Here is an 18,378-nt window from a genome sequence, read left to right as displayed (position 1 = left end):
GGGGTTAGAGACAAAATTTGCATGTCAACGAGTGCAACAAAAAGGAGTGAGCAGGCTTAGGGGGAGAAAGAGACACATTGATGCGGTCATAAACCACTTAGCTCCTCCCACCGCCACCAAGCCACGCCCACACGACGTAGAGCCCGCCCCTTTCCGCGCTAAGCCCCTCCCCAATAGAGGCGCCCCCGTCCCCACCGAGAGCCACTGCCGCAGGGGAGTGTGGGAGCCACAAGCAGCGTGCAGCACAACAGGAGCGATGGCCGCCTTCATGGACGACAGCGCCGATATGGAGTCTCTGGACGACGTGGCGAAGCCCCAGTCCTACATCTTTGGTGAGCGGTGGGCAGAAGGAGCGGGCAGCCGGGGCAGCAGCAGCGAGAGGCGGGAGCCTCCCGGAGATAAACTCTGGGTAGAAACCCAGTGGTCGCTGCACGGTTTGATTTCATAGCGCGGATAAGATTAATTTTGCTTCGATTGGCCGTTGCGGACCACGCGGGTGATTGTGTCCGTGCTGTGATTGGTTGATGGCTGTAAATGAACCAATGGGTGGCGCAAGTTCGGGTGGTCGTTGCCGATCAGCGTTGGGAAATGTAAAGAGGCTGCGCGCGAGGCACATGGTCCGCGGCCTGCGCGCTCGCGGGGCCTGGGATTTGCCTGGCCGCGTGGCCGGAAAGTGGCCGCCTCTTGCAGCAGGGCAGAGTCTGAAGAAGCGTGTCTCCCTCTCGAGCTCGAGATTGGATCCGAGCCCTCGCGCCCGTGCGTGGTGGCGACACGAGTGTCGTTGCCGTGGAGTTGTTCTTTTGTAGCTTGCGAGCTACTTTTAAAGCCGCGTGGTGGGGCATGCGAACACGTGTTCTGGACGTGCACACGTGTCCACCCGGCCCAGCTGAACTTTAGAACGATGTATTGTAGACTTGTGCAAAAATGCATGGCAGATATATGCTTATTTATTTGTCTTTAAGATGGATAACCGCGCAATGCGAGTTAAAAAAAACCTTATTTATAAGCAGCGTATTTAAAAACGTTTAAGTTGGAAATAACAGAACCGGTTGAATTTACCATCTTATTTGGTGATGTCGCTGCTGCGTTGGCAGTGATTCACAATACATTAACTCGTTCGTCGCACATTTTTTTATTTAAAGGCCGTATTATTGCTTTAATAACTACACATCTATAGAAAAAAAATGTTGCATTAAATCAGGCGAGAAACCCTGATCCCAGTGGACCATAAAACGGAAATGGCCATGCTAATATACCGTAAAGTGTAATTGCATAGTAATTAGGAATGTAAGTGTACAAAAGTTTCACCTTGGCTTGGATAAAATTTGTGAGAGGGTTAAATTAATGACGCCCAAAAGCCTCTGAAATGATATAGTCTCAACATAAAATTATTTCTTAAACACATCGTGGAGGACACGTGGTAGCCAGAGGCGATCTGCAGTACAAGCTTGAGTTCAACATTATACACTTAATCAGTCGGTGGGTGGGCTGGGCACGTGGCCATCGTAGAGCGGTTTAAATCTTAAGACTCGATGCTGCTGAGAGTATGCACTCCCAGAAGATCGTGTGGCTGATTACCAGTAAAAACCGACCGGTTTCGACACACTGCGTCGCATCATCAGTCGGGGCTTGTGTTTTTTTTATCAATGCCGGTGACCTGCTGATCTTCGAGGCAAGGAATAGGGGGACCCCTCTCTTTACGCTAGAGGGGTCCAGGTTCAACGCAACAGTATAACGTGATGTATCACTCGAGCTACGACGCTCATGATTTTGATAAAAAAAAATTGAAACCGCTATATGATGGCCACGTGGCCAGCCCACCCACCGACTGATTAAGTGTATAATGTTGAACTCAAGCTTGTGCTGTAGATAGCCTCTGGCTACCACGCGTCTTCCACGTGCGCTTTGCAACAACCAAAAACTACTGACCCGTTACTAAGAATTCACAAAGCCATTAAACTCACTAAATCTGGCATTCGCAGTGTACTACTCGCCCTTAAATGTACCGGAGCACTTTCACAATAGTTGCTAGTGAATAATAACGGTTCTGCAACTTCTTAGGATGTTACTGCCGTATATTGCAGCCGAAGAAAGCTTTGGAAATTCGTGCATTAGACAACACATTCTCAACATTAAACCGTTCTAACTATGCGTACGGGCTCGCATTAGTTTCTGTTTCATTCTTATAGTGTATGATTTCCTACAATCGCGCATCGCAACAAGGTTAATACGAAATGAACCTCCTCTGGTTCCATTCGTGCCCGCGGCTACCGGCCTGGCGCGCTTCGCCTGTGCGCACGCGCGCGTCTGCGTGATGACGTCGTGTGCGTGATGGCGTCGTGTGCGTGATGACGTCGTGTGCGTGATGACGTCCGCAGCGCCGGGGCTCGTGCGTGGTGACGTCACACCCACCACCGCGCGTTTTTGTGGAGAAGGAAGCCAATGAGCCTAAAGGGTGGCCTAATAGGGGGGGCGGGGGGGGGGTCGATGAACAAATCGTCTCTTTAGTTCGAGAAATCTGGTGCCAGGAGGCACTTTAACGACTTCAACATTTGTATTAAAAATATCCAACCTTGTGTTCGAGCATGGACCACGCGTGGTGGTATCATTAAAAATCTGTCGATTTCCGTGCCTTTATTCATTCTATCGGTCACGTTTAAAGGCCGTGTGTGCTGCTCGTATGTTGAATAATGGTATTTAACACATCCTAATTAATGTATTAAATACATTCATAAATATATTGCCGAAAAGCAAACCTTTAATCAAACACTCCAACAAACAGCGTATGCTACAGTCATCTGCACGCGGACTACGCACGCCATGGCAATCGATCGCACACACGATCTTGCCAGAATGAACATCTGTGAAACAGCGGTGTATTTTATAACTTGTCAAACGTGGCATATGTATGCGTGTATGATAATGGAACATGTTTAATACCTGTTGACTTAATGATTTAATACCTGTATTCAATTTCTGCAGTAGTCGGATTACGATGTTTTTTGTTACTGTAGCAAACTGCTGTTGCATTTGATTGTATTGATTTAAATGCTTTCGTTAATTATCTCTCCGGGGTTGATAAAATAGTACCACTTTCTGGATAAGTCAACAGTGGTTGTCTTTGGATAGACTCCCCCCTGCCATAGGAATGTGGAATTTCTACCACGGGGTCTGCAGCGCTGTAAACGGTAGATGCGCAACGACAACTCGGTTCCCGTCACTTTGACTTGTTGCACGGAGAGATGCGTGCTGGGAATTACAATGACAGAGAGAAAGAGTAGCGCATGGATCATGCGCTACTCTTTAAGGGAGACGCGAGTGGGTTTGTGCAGGACGCGTAGTGGCTAGAAGGGATGATGGAAGAGAGCGGTGGCGGGTTGACAGCTAGGAATGCACTTTGCCTTGGCTCCGTGTTTGGTCCTAACCGTGCCCCTCTCTTTGCCTGTCCTCCGCGTGCGCCACCGCCCATCTCTGGGCTCAGGCTGCGAGCTCAACGCTGCCAAGAAAGTGTACAAGTTCAACCCGGAGGACGATGACGATCACGCGGAAATGCACCTGATGCTGAGTTCGGTGAGGCTGCAGCCCGTCCACCTCGCGGCTACCTCCAACCGTCGCTCCGAGGAGCTGGCGCCGAGTTAAACGAAACCCTAAATCTGAAATTTCGTACAAAAAATATTAAAAAACGTGGGGCCTGGCGGAGCACGGAGTATGCCCCCCAGGTGGCCCAGCGGGAGAGCGAGTGGCTTGCAATCGGAAGGTCGCGAGTTCAAATCCTGGTTGGGGGTTTGATTAGGCCCATCGTCCCTCGGGAGTTGATACAATGAGTAGCACTTTGTCAACAGTGGTTCTTCTGCCAATAAACTTATCCCCGTCATATGAATGTGGAATTTCCACTTGGGCCTGTAAGCAGGAGCATCGTGGGGTAGGGCAGGTGGTGGGAGTGGCTGGTTACCAGTGGCTAGTTGGCATGCTCGTTAGGGCTCTGCCGAGGGTCGATGAGGCGAGGGATACCGTATGTGGCTGGTTGACTATAGATGGAGTTCGCACTCAGGGCTGTTGAGCTTGTTTGGCTTGGGGATGGGCCAGCGGTCGTAGCTGGAGGGCTAGTTGGTTGATGTTCGGGAAGAGCCAGTAATTCGTGTCTGGTTGGCGAATATCTGAAACGCAGTCGGCAAACCATGTAAGCGGGCAGTGCATTATTATTATTTATTGTCCCGACGGCATACGAGATGGCAGCTTCTGGCGAGCGGTGCCAGCGAGGCCGAGGTGGAAGTGGTGGCCCCGTCGTTGGCGAGGGGATCCGCTTCTAGCGCCGCAGTGGACGTGCGCTCCCGCAGGTGGCGCTGTGACCCCACGAGACATTCGTGGACGCGTGGCGGCCCAGTGCCATCCAGCCAGACCCCCCATAGACAGCCCCATGCCTCCATCGTGTGGACATTCAATCACGGTTAGGGGGGCGGGCTGGGGCGTTGGTGAGTGATGGGGCGAGTGACGAAGTGTCTGGATGAGCGAGTGACGAGGTGTGTATCCCCCCCCCCCTCGCCCCCCCCCCCCGTGACCGCGTGCGTGCCCCCCAGGTGTGTGTGGCGCCCGAGGCGGAGGACCGTTTCCACGTGTTGGAGGTGACCACCCTGGGCAAGGGCGGCAAGCCGGTCACCATCCCCATCGCCACTCTCAAGCCGTCCGTCCTGCCCTCGGTGAGACCTGGTGCCCTCGCGGTAGTCGTGCACGCGCACACTGACTTTCAAAAGAGCGGCGCCACGGTGGCGTGATGTTAACTTACCGCGCCTGGTATCCGGGAGGTCCTGAGTTCAATCCTGACCCTGACGCCTGTTGTACATTTGGAATTTGCGTGTCTCTCTCTCCGTAGTCACTTGGATTTTTCTCCGGGTCCTCCGGTTTTTCCATCCGCATTTAGAAACATGCTTTTAGAGTATTTTCGCTGCTGCTCTACATTTTCACGTAAAAAGCCACTTTGTTGCACTATCGTTTGTGGCCGGGTTGCTTCTGAAAAAGAGCTACATGGCGCAGTGGGTCTTACCTGGTAAAATAAAAGAGTTAAAATAGTTTTAAAAATAGCATAGCAGTGCTTTAATTTAAACCGCGTCTGTCTCTCCGTGTCAGCGACCCAAAAAATATTTCCACACTCGACCAAACCACATCCAGAATACCTTTCGACACAGCTGTGGCAACTGTTTAAGTGCGCCAGAATATACCGAGTGAGAAACTATCCCTTGGGGTTTGCTCTTTTGTGCCCTGAGTGACCGCGTGGTAGAGTCACCGCACAGATTAGGAGCGGTGGGGCAGTGGTTAGCACACTTACCTACAAACCTTGTGACCCGAGTTCGATTCCCACTCATGACCAATAACTGTGGCAAATGTTTGAACTGATGTTGGTCCTGACTTGGCCTCAGGTGAGTCTGAGTGCTATGTGGACAACAGCACTGGGAAGACAAAGGCGGCCAGACATGGTGTTGCCTGCTTGTCCCAACCCCTCATCGGTGCACCTTGCCAGCCTTCATAGGCGCACGCCATCAGCATTTGCCCTGACAGGCTGTTAAAAGCTACGTGGGCGATCTTTGTGTGTCGGTGCAGCTCTCGCTCTCGGGGTTTGACCTGGCGGCTCCCGTGGTGCTGACGCTCAAGTGCGGCTCAGGCCCAGTCTACATCTCGGGGCAGCATGTCGCCTGTAATGACGCTCGCACGCTCACACACACTCGCACACCCGCTCACACTGTCACCCACTCACTCGCACGCTCTCACACTCGCTCACACTGTCACCCACTCACTCGCACGCTCACACACTCATACTCAGTTACCCACTCGCACACTCACTCACACTGTCACCCACTCACTCGCACGCTCACACTGTCACCCACTCACTCGTACGCTCACACACTCGCACACCCGCTCACACTTGCTACCCGGTGTTGCGATTGTTGGCATGTCTCGAGCCGTCTGTGTGTCTGTGGGCAGATCCCTGCAACGATTTCCACGACGACGACGACGACGATGACGATGATGACGAGGAGGAGCCGCCGAAGCTCGTGCCAGCGCCCAAAAAGCGGCCTGCGCCCTTCAAGGTGCCGCAGATTGCCAAGGTGAGAGGAGAGGTGCAAGCGAGGAGGAGGAGGCACGACGTTTGCGCAGAGATTGCGGCGACGGGTCACGCACGTGAGCGAGGGCGTGCGTCAGAGTGTTTGTTGTGTGGTGGGCAGCGGTGGCGTTGCCGTTAGCGCGCTGCACTACGAACCTGGCGACGGAGTTCAATTCCTGCTCACCACAGCTAGCATCGGTGACCATTATCTGGGCCTCCCCGTGGTCGACTATCTCCTGCGGTGTGTAAACTTCAGCGGCCTGGCAACTTCCGTTGTCTCTGTGAGAGAACATACGTGCAGGGGAGCGTGAGTGATGTGCGTGGTCATCGTGCATCACGCACCACTCTTAAGATCTTTAATAAATGTGCAGTTTTCAGTAATTAATGACGAACTCATGGTCTTCAATTCGTTTTGAGCTACTTTTTAATGCGTTATATAATACATTTTGGAAACAAAATGGACGACAAATATATAAAGATTACATTTTATGACAGGCTGGGTGTGCACCATGGGGTCGTCTTTGGCCGACTGGTGCCAATCTCTCCCTCTCTCTCCCTCCCTAACTCTCAATCTCTCTCACCACACCCTCTCCCCAAACCAGAAAAAAACCAAGCTGGATGAAGATGATGAAGATGATGAAGATGATGATGACGACGATGACGACAGGTGATTGGGGGTTGTGCTCCCTGTTTCCCCATGCCCCCTCTCCCTGTGTTCTCTTGTCTCTCTCCCCCTGCTCCTCTCTCCTCTTGTCCCCGTGTGCCCGGTACACTAATCCAGTGACATGCGCACAAATAAATAGTGATCGCAGTTTGTGTCATGGGTTCATGAGACCATTAGCCACTAGAGGCCGTTCCACTCATTACAGACTTGAGATGAAAGTAATTTAATCCAAGAATCGGTTCGTGGCACGTGCATTGTGTGAACTGAGCGGACCCCAGCCCCCCCCCCCGTGTGTTCACGTGGTGTCATGCCGCGCGGTTGAACGCGCGCCCGAGTAACACCGTCTGTTCCTTAAGCAGCTACGACGACGACGATGATGACGATGACGACGATGATGAAGATGAGGAGGAGGTGCCCAAGCAGAAGGTCCTCGTGAAGGTGAGTGGAGGCTCCCCCCGTTCCTTGCCGTGCATTCCGGGTATCGGAGGCCCGTGGAGAGAGAGGAGCTGTGGGGCGCAGGCCACGGTGGAGACGACACGGGCCCCACGGCCTCCGCTTGTGGCCTCCGCTTGCGGCCTCAATGTCGCGCGATCGGCACTTGCTGCATAGATTCACGGTTCAAATCCAGCGGCCTGCCCCGATTGATACTGCGAGTGCAATAACCGTGAAAATACTACGCACCGTCGGCTTCTCCAGTGGCCGCTAAAGATTCCGCGTCGTGGGACCCAGTGAGGCTTTCTGGGTAAACGAGCGCAAAGAAACCAACAACAACTCCTTGGTTCAAGGGCAGTGGTGGAACATGAAAGGGCTGCTGCGGTTCGCTTGTGCGTTATCGCCGCGTCTGGGAGAGCGCTGCGTGTCTCCCACCGCGGGTGCACGCGCGCGATCCGTCGGGCCCAAGGTCCCGGGGGTAGGGAGTGGTGGAGGCTGCAGGTGGCCGTGCACCTGCCCACCACCAGTCTGCCACCTCGCCGCCCCCTAAACCGTGGGAAGCCGCGAGATAAACGCAACGCCGGCCGCGGTGGCGGCGGGCGTACGGTTAGAAGCGTAGTGAGTTTTAATTAGCGGGCGGCCTAATCGGCACGGGGTGATGAGATCCGTTCTGCGAGGGTGGAAGGACGCGATTGCGTGTGGGACCACCCCACACGCACTGGTGCACGTGTGCACCAGGGAGCTGTGGGTGGCGGAGCTTGGCAGTGCTGCCACCACCTGGTGCGGTGGGGCCCGTGCCAGCCCAGCCGGTGCCCCCTCCACTCCCCTCCCCCGGCGTGTATCGGGTGCTGCAGCGGCAGCAGCAACAACAACAGCGGCAGGAATTGGAATTTGTGTAACGTCTTGAGATGCGATCCATCTCGAGACTAAAATGAAAGATGGGAACTATGGGAGAAGGGAGGTCTGGGTGGGCTGGGGTCAGGGCAAGGAGATGCTGGAGAGAGAGCAATGCTGCAGCACAGCCCGGGATGGCGCAACGACCACCACAACCACGACAAGCCACGGGGGTAGTCGGGGCAGTGAGGGCCAGGGCCCTTCTCTGTGGCACTGTGGTGTTCCCAGCGATTGTTAACAGTGGCCGTTTGTGTGTCTGCGTGCGTGTGTGCGTTTGTGACAAGGCGCCTACCCTGGGCAAGGCCGCGCCTGGCCCCAAAGTGAACGGCACCCCCAACAAAAAGCCAGAGCCAGCACTGGCTAAGACGCCAGTCAAGGCAGACAAGACTCCGGCGAAGGTGGTAAAGCCACCGGCAAAGGTGGACAAGACAGCGGCAAAGGTGGACAAGACACCGGCAAAGGTGGACAAGACACCGGCTAAGGTGGACAAGACACCGGCAAAGGTGGTGAAGGCACCGGCAAAGGTGGACAAGACACCGGCTAAGGCAGAGAAGACCCCAGCCAAGGCAGCGAAAACTCCTGTCCAGACGGAGCAGGCGTCCTCGAAGGAAGGCAAAGCGGCGTCAGGGCTCAAGACACCGAAGAGCGGCGCGGTGAGTGTGACGTGTGGGTAGTCGGGTACCGCGCGACGTGTGGGTAGTCGGGTGGGTCATGGCGGCGGTGAGTGTGGCGTTGCCAAGCGGCACTTGGCCGGGGGGGAGAGGGGGATGCCCAGGGGTCGCTAGGAAAAGGGGGGGCTGTGGAGTGGGGTGGGGGGGGGGGCCGCTGGCTCTCCGGCGTAACGAGGCGGCCACAGAAACGTAAACAGTTTGGATTGGACGGCTGATTAATGAGACCGCAGCCTCGGCTTGTTTGTGCCTCCGCGGCGCGCTGGACGTTACAAGCGACCTGAGGCGTCGCTTTCACCGCCGAGGGGGCAGTGCGGGGCAGCCGGGGGAGCGAGGGGCAGCCCCGGGGAGCGAGCGAGGCGTTCGAGGGTGGCGGCCGCCGTGAAGGCGCAGCGATGGGAAGTGTGGGGTGGGGGTGGGTGTGTGGGGTGGGTGTCAGGGTGGTGGGGTAGGGGTCAGGGTGGTGGGGTAGGGGTCGGTGTGTGGGGTAGGGGTCAGGGTGGTGGGGTAGGGGCAGGGTGGTGTGGTAGTGGTCGGTGTGTGGGGTAGGGGTCAGGGTGGTGGGGTGGGGGTCAGGTGGTGGGGTGGGGGTCAGGGTGGTGGGGTGGGGGTCAGGGTGGTGGGGTGGGGGTCGGTGTGTGGGGTAGGGGTCAGGGTGGTGGGGTGGGGGTCAGGGTGGTGGGGTGGGGGTCGGCGTGGTGGGGTGGGGGTCGGCGTGGTGGGGTGGGGGTCGGCGTGGTGGGGTGGGGGTCAGGGTGGTGGGGTGGGGATCGGTGTGTGGGGTAGGGGTCAGGGTGGTGGGGTAGGGGTCAGGGTGGTGGGGTAGGGGTCAGGGTGGTGGGGTGGGGGTCAGGGTGGTGGGGTGGGGGTCAGGGTGGTGGGGTGGGGGTCAGGGTGGTGGGGTGGGGTCATGGTGGTGGGGTAGGGGTTGGTGTGTGGGGTAGGGGTCAGGGTGGTGGGGTGGGGGTCAGGGTGGTGGGGTGGGGGTCAGGGTGGTGGGGTGGGGGTCAGGGTGGTGGGGTGGGGGTCAGGGTGGTGGGGTGGGGGTCATGGTGGTGGGGTAGGGGTTGGTGTGTGGGGTAGGGGTCAGGGTGGTGGGGTGGGGGTCAGGGTGGTGGGGTGGGGGTCAGGGTGGTGGGGGTGGGGGTCAGGGGGGTGGGGGTCGGTGTGTGGGGTGGGGGTCGGTGTGTGGGGTAGGGGTCAGGGTGGTGGGGTGGGGGTCAGGGTGGTGGGGTGGGGGTCAGGGTGGTGGGGTGGGGGTCAGGGTGGTGGGGTGGGGGTCAGGGTGGTGGGGTGGGGGTCAGGGTGGTGGGGTGGGGGTCATGGTGGTGGGGTAGGGGTTGGTGTGTGGGGTAGGGGTCAGGGTGGTGGGGTGGGGGTCACGGTGGTGGGGTGGGGGTCAGGGTGGTGGGGTGGGGGTCAGGGGGGTGGGGGTCGGTGTGTGGGGTGGGGGTCGGTGTGTGGGGTAGGGGTCAGGGTGGTGGGGTAGGGGTCAGGGTGGTGGGGTGGGGGTCAGGGTGGTGGGGTGGGGGTCGGTGTGTGGGGTGGGGGTCAGGGTGGTGGGGTGGGGGTCGGCGTGGTGGGGTGGGGGTCGGCGTGGTGAGGTTGGGGTCGGCGTGGTGGGGTGGGGGTCGGCGTGGTGAGGTTGGGGTCGGCGTGGTGGGGTGGGGGTCGGCGTGGTGGGGTGGGGGTCAGGGTGGTGGGGTGGGGGTCAGGGTGGTGGGGTAGGGGTCAGGGTGGTGGGGTAGGGGTCAGGGTGGTGGGGTGGGGGTCGGCGTGGTGGGTGTGTGCGGTAAGGATTGGTGTGGTGTTCACGTATGGGTGGTGGGCGTGTGGTGGTGGTGGTGTTGTTGTTGTTGTTGAGATGAGCGGGGTGGTTCGTGTTTGGGGTGGGTAGCGTCGCTGTTGTGGGACCCATGGGGCGGTGTTTGTGTTCACTGTCGTTTGAACATTTTCGTGACAAAATTAGCCAACATCCTCGCATGCAAACAGCGGCGCTTTACAATTAACAACCATCAACAGCGAGCCCCATCCATCCGGCCGTGATTCTTTACTCCTTTTGTTTATTTTAAACACATGGCGGTTAAGTTTTGGACACTGCCGCTACGATTCGTCCTGCTCTCTGGGCTTCGGTCGCGGACGGTTTCCTCGCCTGCCCGCACGCACGCGCCGCCCGCAGCGATCGTTGCAGCTGCGGTCATTATGTAATGTTTAATTATTTATTAATTCATTTATTTTGCGCAGTCGCTGAGCCCAGGGCCCCGAACGTCAAACGGGCAGCGACAAACGGCACCGTGGCAGATGTACCAGGCAGACGTGTCACGCATCTCTTCAATTGAGCGAGGTTGTTGCAAGAGCTCGGAGGTGGGGGGAGAGAGACGATGACGACGGGAGAGGGAATTCCAGTGGAGAGGTGCGAGTGAAGAAGCAGGAGGAGAATGCGACGTGACCTGCAGAGTGGAGGTGGTGGTGATGGTTAAACACAGCGAGGTGACCTGCAGAGTGGTGGTGGTGATGCTTAAACACAGCGAGGTGACCTGCAGAGTGGAGGTGGTGGTGATGGTTAAACACAGCGAGGTGACCTGCAGAGTGGAGGTGGTGGTGCTTAAACACAGCGAGGTGACCTGCAGTGTGGAGGTGGTGGTGATGGTTAAACACAGCGAGGTGACCTGCAGTGTGGAGGTGGTGGTGATGGTTAAACACAGCGAGGTGACCTGCAGTGTGGAGGTGGTGATGGTTAAACACAGCGAGGTGACCTGCAGTGTGGAGGTGGTGGTGCTTAAACACAGCGAGGTGACCTGCAGTGTGGAGGTGGTGATGGTTAAACACAGCGAGGTGACCTGCAGAGTGGAGGTGGTGGTGCTTAAACACAGCGAGGTGACCTGCAGAGTGGAGGTGGTGGTGCTTAAACACAGCGAGGTGACCTGCAGTGTGGAGGTGGTGGTGATGGTTAAACACAGCGAGGTGACCTGCAGTGTGGAGGTGGTGATGGTTAAACACAGTGAGGTGACCTGCAGTGTGGAGGTGGTGATGGTTAAACACAGCGAGGTGACCTGCAGTGTGGAGGTGGTGATGGTTAAACACAGTGAGGTGACCTGCAGTGTGGAGGTGGTGATGGTTAAACACAGCGAGGTGACCTGCAGTGTGGAGGTGGTGATGGTTAAGCACAGTGAGGTGACCTGCAGTGTGGAGGTGGGGATGGTTAAACACAGCGAGGTGACCTGCAGTGTGGAGGTGGTGATGGTTAAACACAGCGAGGTGACCTGCAGTGTGGAGGTGGTGATGGTTAAACACAGTGAGGTGACCTGCAGTTAGGAGGTGGTGATGGTTAAACACAGTGAGGTGACCTGCAGTGTGGTGGTGGTGATGGTTAAACACAGTGAGGTGACCTGCAGTGTGGTGAGTGGGTGGGTTGTTGTGATCTGCAGTGTGGTGGTTGTGGTGGTTAAACACGTGAGGTGACCTGCAGTGTGGTGAGTGGGTGGGTTGTTGTGATCTGCAGTGTGGTGGTGGTGGTTAAACACAGTGAGGTGACCTGCAGTGTGGTGAGTGGGTGGGTTGTTGTGATCTGCAGTGTGGTGGTGGTTAAACACCGTCAGGTGACCTGCAGTGTGGTGAGTGGGTGGGTTGTTGTGATCTGCAGTGAGGTGGATGAGATGAAACAGCACTGTCTGGTCGACCTGAGTGCGGGTGCAGGAATCAACGAGTGAAGTTCACAGGAATTGGTAGCAATAGAAGAGTGACGAGCGGGCGACTGACCGGAGTGAATGGGCGAGCGTTGGACCATCGGTCACCCCGAATGCTTTACTCTTTATCGGTGCGGTAGAAGCCGCGTGCAGCTCCACCCTGGCCGCGTACGACGACACAATGCCTCTTCCACCTTTGGCCAAATTTATGCGGCCGAGTGAAGCTCGGCTTTCACACAGCCAGCCCGATGGTTCAGCCTCTCTCCGCGTGCACCACCGGTTGTCCGGTCAGATACTGATTAAATCGCCGCACGCTGCTGCACGTGCCTGATTGCTGAACCTTATAGATTTCAATTAAGATAAGAAAACCTTGCCCCCCGTGGGTGCGCACCGTCACACCTCCCGAGTTCGATTCCCGCTCACGGCCCACGCATCGATTAGTAGCGAATATCTGAACCTCTCCTAAGTGTATTCGGCCTTCAATGAGGACCCACGGCCGTGTGTTAACATTTGGAAAACAAAGGCGGCTTTGCTTGGTCCTGGCCACACCCTCTCGTGCCCCGTGCCGGCCTTCGTATGTTCTCACTAACAGCACTTGCCCCAGCACTCCGCTAGAGGCTATACGGGGGAATCTTTTTTTTTGTGACGCATACACCCACGATTAGCTCGAATTAGTGTTCCGCACATCACATGGGACACTAACACAACAAGCCCCTCCGTGTTAATTTATACGGTGCCCTGTCACCTGGCCAGCGTGCACCCACCCAGTTGTATTGGAACAAGGATTGGAAATGGCGGGCTGGTGCACCGCGCGGTGAGTCGCCAGAAACCCCAGGATATCGGGGAACCCGCGGAGCGAGCGGTTGACCTGCGGCGGGTGTTGGCGACGATTAGTCTGCGAGCGTGGTGACGGTGACGCGACGGAGCGATGAGCTCGGTTCATGCGCAGGCGCCGGATGGGTCGTTGCACCGCAAGGACCATGAGAGGTGGCGACTGCGGTGGCTGCATTGGCGGGAGGCCTTCATCCCGCGGTGTGTTGTGACCGTAGCCTCTGATGATGATGCGAGTGTCGTTCTGGCCTGGAAAAGGGGGGGGGGGGGGCGGTGGGGTTTTGCGACAGATGGGTTGCAGTAGTTGGGGGCATGGCCAATGGGAGAGGGGGCTGTCTGTCCACTGCGGGCCCCCCACGGAGGTCACGGCCGCCCTGCGTTTGTTTTTCACCGTTTGACACGAGCCACTTGCGCTGAGCGCTTGAGCCCGCCGCTCCTGCGACAGCACCGCAAATATTTACGTTTATTCGCCGGGATCGCCTCGTTCATAATGGCCGAGCCGTCCAAACGTTCTCCTTTTTTCTCTGCGCTCCCTCCCTCCGTCTGTCCCTGCCAGCCCTGCGTTGTGTCATCGGCCGGCGTAAACACTCGGCCTTCGTAAATCATCTCTGGTTTTTATTCGCTGCTGTTTTGTTTTCTCTCGAGCGGCGGTAGGTCGGGGGGTGAGGGGGAGGGGGGTGTGTGAGGGGCGGCCGCCGGCTTACCCGTGTCCGCCACGTGCCGGGCCTGATCACCGACCCCCCCCCCCGCACCGCGGACACGCGTGCCGCTAGTGGTGGTGGTGACGATGGAGTAGTAGGCATGGTGTCTCCCCGCCGGTGGTGATGATGAGTAGGAGGCCTGGTGTGCCCGCACTGGTGGTGACGGGCGTCTGGGTTGAGCGCCAGGGCCGAGTTTAAACCGTCGCTGGGGTCAAAGTTGAAGGTCACTGAAGCTGGACAGGGTCCAAAGTGCGCCGTGTTACAAAGTGTCTGGCTTGGCTGTGACGAGGAAACTGTGAGGTTGGGGGTGGTGAGGAGGCTGTGAGGTTGGGAGTGGTGAGGAGGCTGGGGGGGGTGGGGTGGTGAGGAGATTGAGGTTGGGGGTGGTGAGGAGATTGAGGTTGGGGGTGGTGAGGAGGTTGGGGGTGGTGAGGAGGCTGTGAGGTTGGGAGTGGTGAGGAGGCTGTGGGGAGGCGGGGTGGTGAGGAGATTGAGGTTGGGGGTGGTGAGGAGGTTGGGGGTGGTGAGGAGGCTGTGGGGGGGGGGGGTGGTGAGGAGGCTGAGGTTGGTGGTGGTGAGGAGGTTGGGGGTGGTGAGGAGGCTGTGGGGGGGGGGGTGGTGAGGAGACTGAGGTTGGGGGTGGTGAGGAGGTTGGTGGTGGTGAGGAGGCTGTGAGGTTGGGGTGGTGGTGAGGTGGCTGTGAAGGAGTGCTGAGCGGATGTTCCAGGATGGGGGTGAGCGCAGGAGTCCGCGGAGTTCACAGGAGTGGGAATTAGCGCCACGGAGGCGGTGGCTGTCAAACGGTAATTAGTTGAAAGTTAGGCTCGAGTAAGAGTGAGGTTTATTTTAAAGCCCGTCTTGGTGGAGAATTAGTTTTAGCGTAAAGTGTAGGCGGGTTCGTTATAAACCACCGGGGCTGGGTTGCAATGGGGGGGGGCTGGGATTAAACTGTGGTTTATGTTTCAGTTGGTCAAGTTGGGGTTTCCCGTCTTGCCGAGGGGTGAGCCCAGCACGGGGGAGGGGTGGGGTGGATGGGGGGGGGGTCAGGGAGAGAAACCGCGCGCGGTGAATTGAGAAGAAAAATCCTGGGGGTTTTCAAAATAATTCTCAGCTGCACCGAGGATTCGTTTCACGGCCGCCGCTGAGCGTCCGGGCGGGCGGCGCGCCGTATATTTTCATTTCACGCAACCCCCCCCCCCCCTCCGATGAATAAGGCGGCTTGGGTAAATACAGATTAATTAAAATCAGGTCGTTGAGTCCGTGTCGGCCCGAGAGGAGAGGCGCGGGGGCACGTGGGCGGCCGTGACCCCGTGTGACCTGGCCGCCTCCCGGCAGTCGGCGCGTGCCCGTCGGCGGCTCCCGGGAATCCCGGTGAGCCTCTCCCTCGCGTGGCCGCCGCCGACAGCCGCTGCCGCTACCAGCTCCACCAACACAACCACGGCCACCGCCGCCGCCAATGCGATCTCCGCCACCACTGGCAGCGCAACTACCATCGCCGCCGCCACTACCACCGCCATTACAATCATCACCGCAGCCACCGCAGTCGCAGCGGCCTCCGCTGCCGCCCTCGGCACTGCCACGGCCCCCGTAGGCACGCCCGCCGTGCGCTCCTCGGGTTCGCCGCGGGGGTGGGGGAGGGGGCTGGGAGCGGGTCGTCCCGGCCCGCACCCCCCCCCCACCCCCCCCACCACGTGAGACCGGGGGCGCTCCCCGCACGACGCGCGGTGACCCCCGCGGGCAGAAACCCGCCGGTGATGAAAACATCGCGGCACTCCTCGTCCCTGCCGCTGCGGCTGCTGCTTTCGCTGCTCGGTATGTGGATAATAATAATAATAGTTACAATAAAGAAATAAAATATAAAAACAGCGGCGGAGAAACGCCCCAAAATGTTGGACCGTGTTTAAAAAAAAAAATCCGCAGGGCAGCATCCGGCGCAGGGCGAGAGGAGCGGCGGCCACATGGCAGCACGGCCGCCACGCGCCAGCTCAAGAGCCCTCCTCGTAATTAGCGGCAAATTCTTCATCAAACGACGACGTGTTCTGGACTTCCCGCTCCGGCAACCCCCCCCACCGCCACCGCTCTCACCGTGACCCGGGGCGCTGGCCACGCACCGACCAACTGGAGTTTAAATGTAGCCCCAAGTTGTTTTCACTGCTCGCACACGTGTGCGTGCTAGTGTGTGTGCGTGCGTGGTAGTGTGCGTGCTAACGTGTGTGTATGTATGCGTGTCCGTGCGCGTGTATGCCGCTCCCACGAGTCGCCCTGCAATGTAATTTCCAGGCCAGCCGCACCGCGTTGTGCGCTGCTCTGCCAAGCGCACGTCCCGGCCACAAACTGGGCACGACCACCTGCCCTGAACCAGAGCTCTATTTTTAACCATAACCATGTCTCAACTCTCCCCCGACTCTTACCTTGACTCTCACCTTGACTCTCACCTTAACCCAAACGCACTCACCCGTGATCACCCTCGCCAGAGTTTTTATCTCAAACCATAATGTTAACTCCAGTCCTCACCATAATTCTTAACAGCATTCGGCCTAATCGGGAATCTAACCTTAACCCCGGCAGGACGAGGGCTGGGCGGATGGGGGGGGGGGGGGGCGGCGTGGTCTGTTTCGTGCGGTCCCTTTGAAGTCCGATCGTGCGGAGGAGCGGTCGAGCGCATCTTGGCCTGGCACACGCACGCACGGGCACCATCGCGATGCTCGCACACGTGTGCGCGTGCATTTGTGCGCGTGTGACTAATGTCTGAGTTTGACGAGGAACGCGAGGAATGGAGCGGGCTCTGTGGGAAATGTTTGGCGTACCTGACACGTCCCATTGACGCGCCGCGCGAGCGAGCAGGGGTGCGCACCCGCCCACAACCCCCCAGCCGCCGCGGCGCTCCGGCACATCTGCGCGTGCCGGTGGTGGTGTCTGGGTGGGAGGGTGGGTCCCGGTGCGTGCACGCGCGCATGCGTGTGCGCTTGTCTGCGTGTGTGCACGCAGCAACAGCAGCAGACGTCTGGCTGGGTGGGTCCCAGCTGTGTGTCGCTGCTTGAGTGGTGCAGCGTTGGGCGTGTGCGTGCGTGTTTGCAAACCGCACGCTTTGCCAACTCCACCGTTGTCTCATTCTGCCACGGTTCGTTGTCCCCCTCTTTTGGAGGAGGGGTGGGGGGGAGGCCTCCCCCATGCCCCCCCCCCCCTGCACCTGCAGTGCGTGCGTGGCGCTCTTCTCTGCTCGGCCTGCAGATGTGGTGGCGTGATGGGGCAGCGGGTGATGTGTGTGGTGGGGCGGGGGGTCGGTGTAGGGTGGGGGAGCAGAGCGGGCGAGTGGGCGGCGACGACACGTATTTTTGTTTGGTTTTGTTCCCTTGTGCAGCTGCTCAAGTTCAGCAGGTGCTGCGGATGGCGCGTTGTGTAATGGCGCGCTTGCGCGTGTCTATCCGCGTCGGCGTGTGTGTCGGCGTTTGCCTGTCCCGTGTGCGCGTGCGTGTTTGTCCGTGCCCGCTTGTCCGTATGTGCGTGCGTGCGCGCGCCTGCCAGCGCATGTGCACGAGCAGGGCAGCCAGCGCCCTGCGGTGGGAGCGAAGGGGTGGTGGGACAGGCGGGACCCGTTCCCCGCCTCCCCCCCCCACCCCCTCCCCACCGCCCTCCCTCCCTCTCCCGGCGCGGGTAATTCCTAGCGTTCCTCCTGCAAGCGGCCACTTCCCGTGCGAGCTGCCCACATTCCCTCCCGCCCGTCCCAGGGGACGTCTTAACCTGCTGTGCCGTTAGGGGCAGCCCAACACGGCCCCCCCCCCACCACCACCGCCGCTGCCGCCTCATCGGCCCACGCCACCCGCCCCCCTCTCACCGTCATTGTTATATTTTATTTGGTAACATTTTCTTGCGTGTGTCTGCACATTTTTTTCCCCTCTCTCGGTTTGGAGTTATTTTTTTGAAATGGCGAGCGCTAGTTGTTATTATTACCGCCACTGCCATCGCCGCCACTACCACCGCCGCTGTTGGTGGAAAAGTGGTTCTCTCCGAGGCCGAGCGCCAATGGGCGGAGATGCTGACAGCGAGCACCAGCGGGGTTGCCCACGCCAAAGCCTCTCACCGATTGACAGCTCCCACCTCACCGTGGCACGACCGGCAACCAACCTCGAGAAATTTGTCGAAGGGCCCAAGTGGCACAGGTGGTACGGGGTCAGCGGGACCCCCCCCGTAATGCAGGAGCGGGTGTCGCTGTGGATGGAGTGGTTGCGGCGCGTGCGCTCTTGTGGTGTAGGTGAAGTGGTTGCGGTAGTCGGCTGTGTAGCGTTCGCCCTGTGAGGATGCTTGCGGTTGCTTGGCGGTCTGATTGGTGAGAGGCGGTTGTTGTGGCACCCGTAATGGTAGCGGATGTGACAGTGGTTCTGATGGCTCGTGCTTGTGGTGGCGG

General features: G+C 58.4%; 1 protein-coding gene across 3 annotated transcripts in view; it reads left to right on the top strand.

The window, feature by feature from the left end:
• The first annotated feature begins 178 nt into the window (after positions 1–178).
• Positions 179–18,378, top strand: part of LOC133345471 (nucleophosmin-like) — a 28,156-nt gene continuing 9,956 nt past the window's right edge. For 2 of the 3 annotated variants that reach the window (XM_061556226.1, XM_061556225.1), the window contains exons 1-8: positions 179–332; positions 3,482–3,570; positions 4,578–4,697; positions 5,596–5,689; positions 5,977–6,101; positions 6,700–6,764; positions 7,118–7,199; positions 8,372–8,740. In XM_061556226.1, coding sequence (XP_061412210.1) covers positions 257–332; positions 3,482–3,570; positions 4,578–4,697; positions 5,596–5,689; positions 5,977–6,101; positions 6,700–6,764; positions 7,118–7,199; positions 8,372–8,740 — 1,020 coding nt within the window. In that variant the 5' untranslated portion in view covers positions 179–256. The remainder of the gene's footprint in view (positions 333–3,481; positions 3,571–4,577; positions 4,698–5,595; positions 5,690–5,976; positions 6,102–6,699; positions 6,765–7,117; positions 7,200–8,371; positions 8,741–18,378) is intronic. The other variant, XM_061556227.1, reaches the window with a different exon arrangement.

Source organism: Lethenteron reissneri, chromosome 22, assembly GCF_015708825.2.
Source record: "Lethenteron reissneri isolate LAM-NWPU_2019-01 chromosome 22, ASM1570882v1, whole genome shotgun sequence".
Lineage (NCBI taxonomy): Eukaryota > Metazoa > Chordata > Hyperoartia > Petromyzontiformes > Petromyzontidae > Lethenteron > Lethenteron reissneri.
The sequence above is the reverse complement of the archived record's forward strand: the minus strand, read 5'-3'. Positions and strand labels throughout refer to the sequence as shown.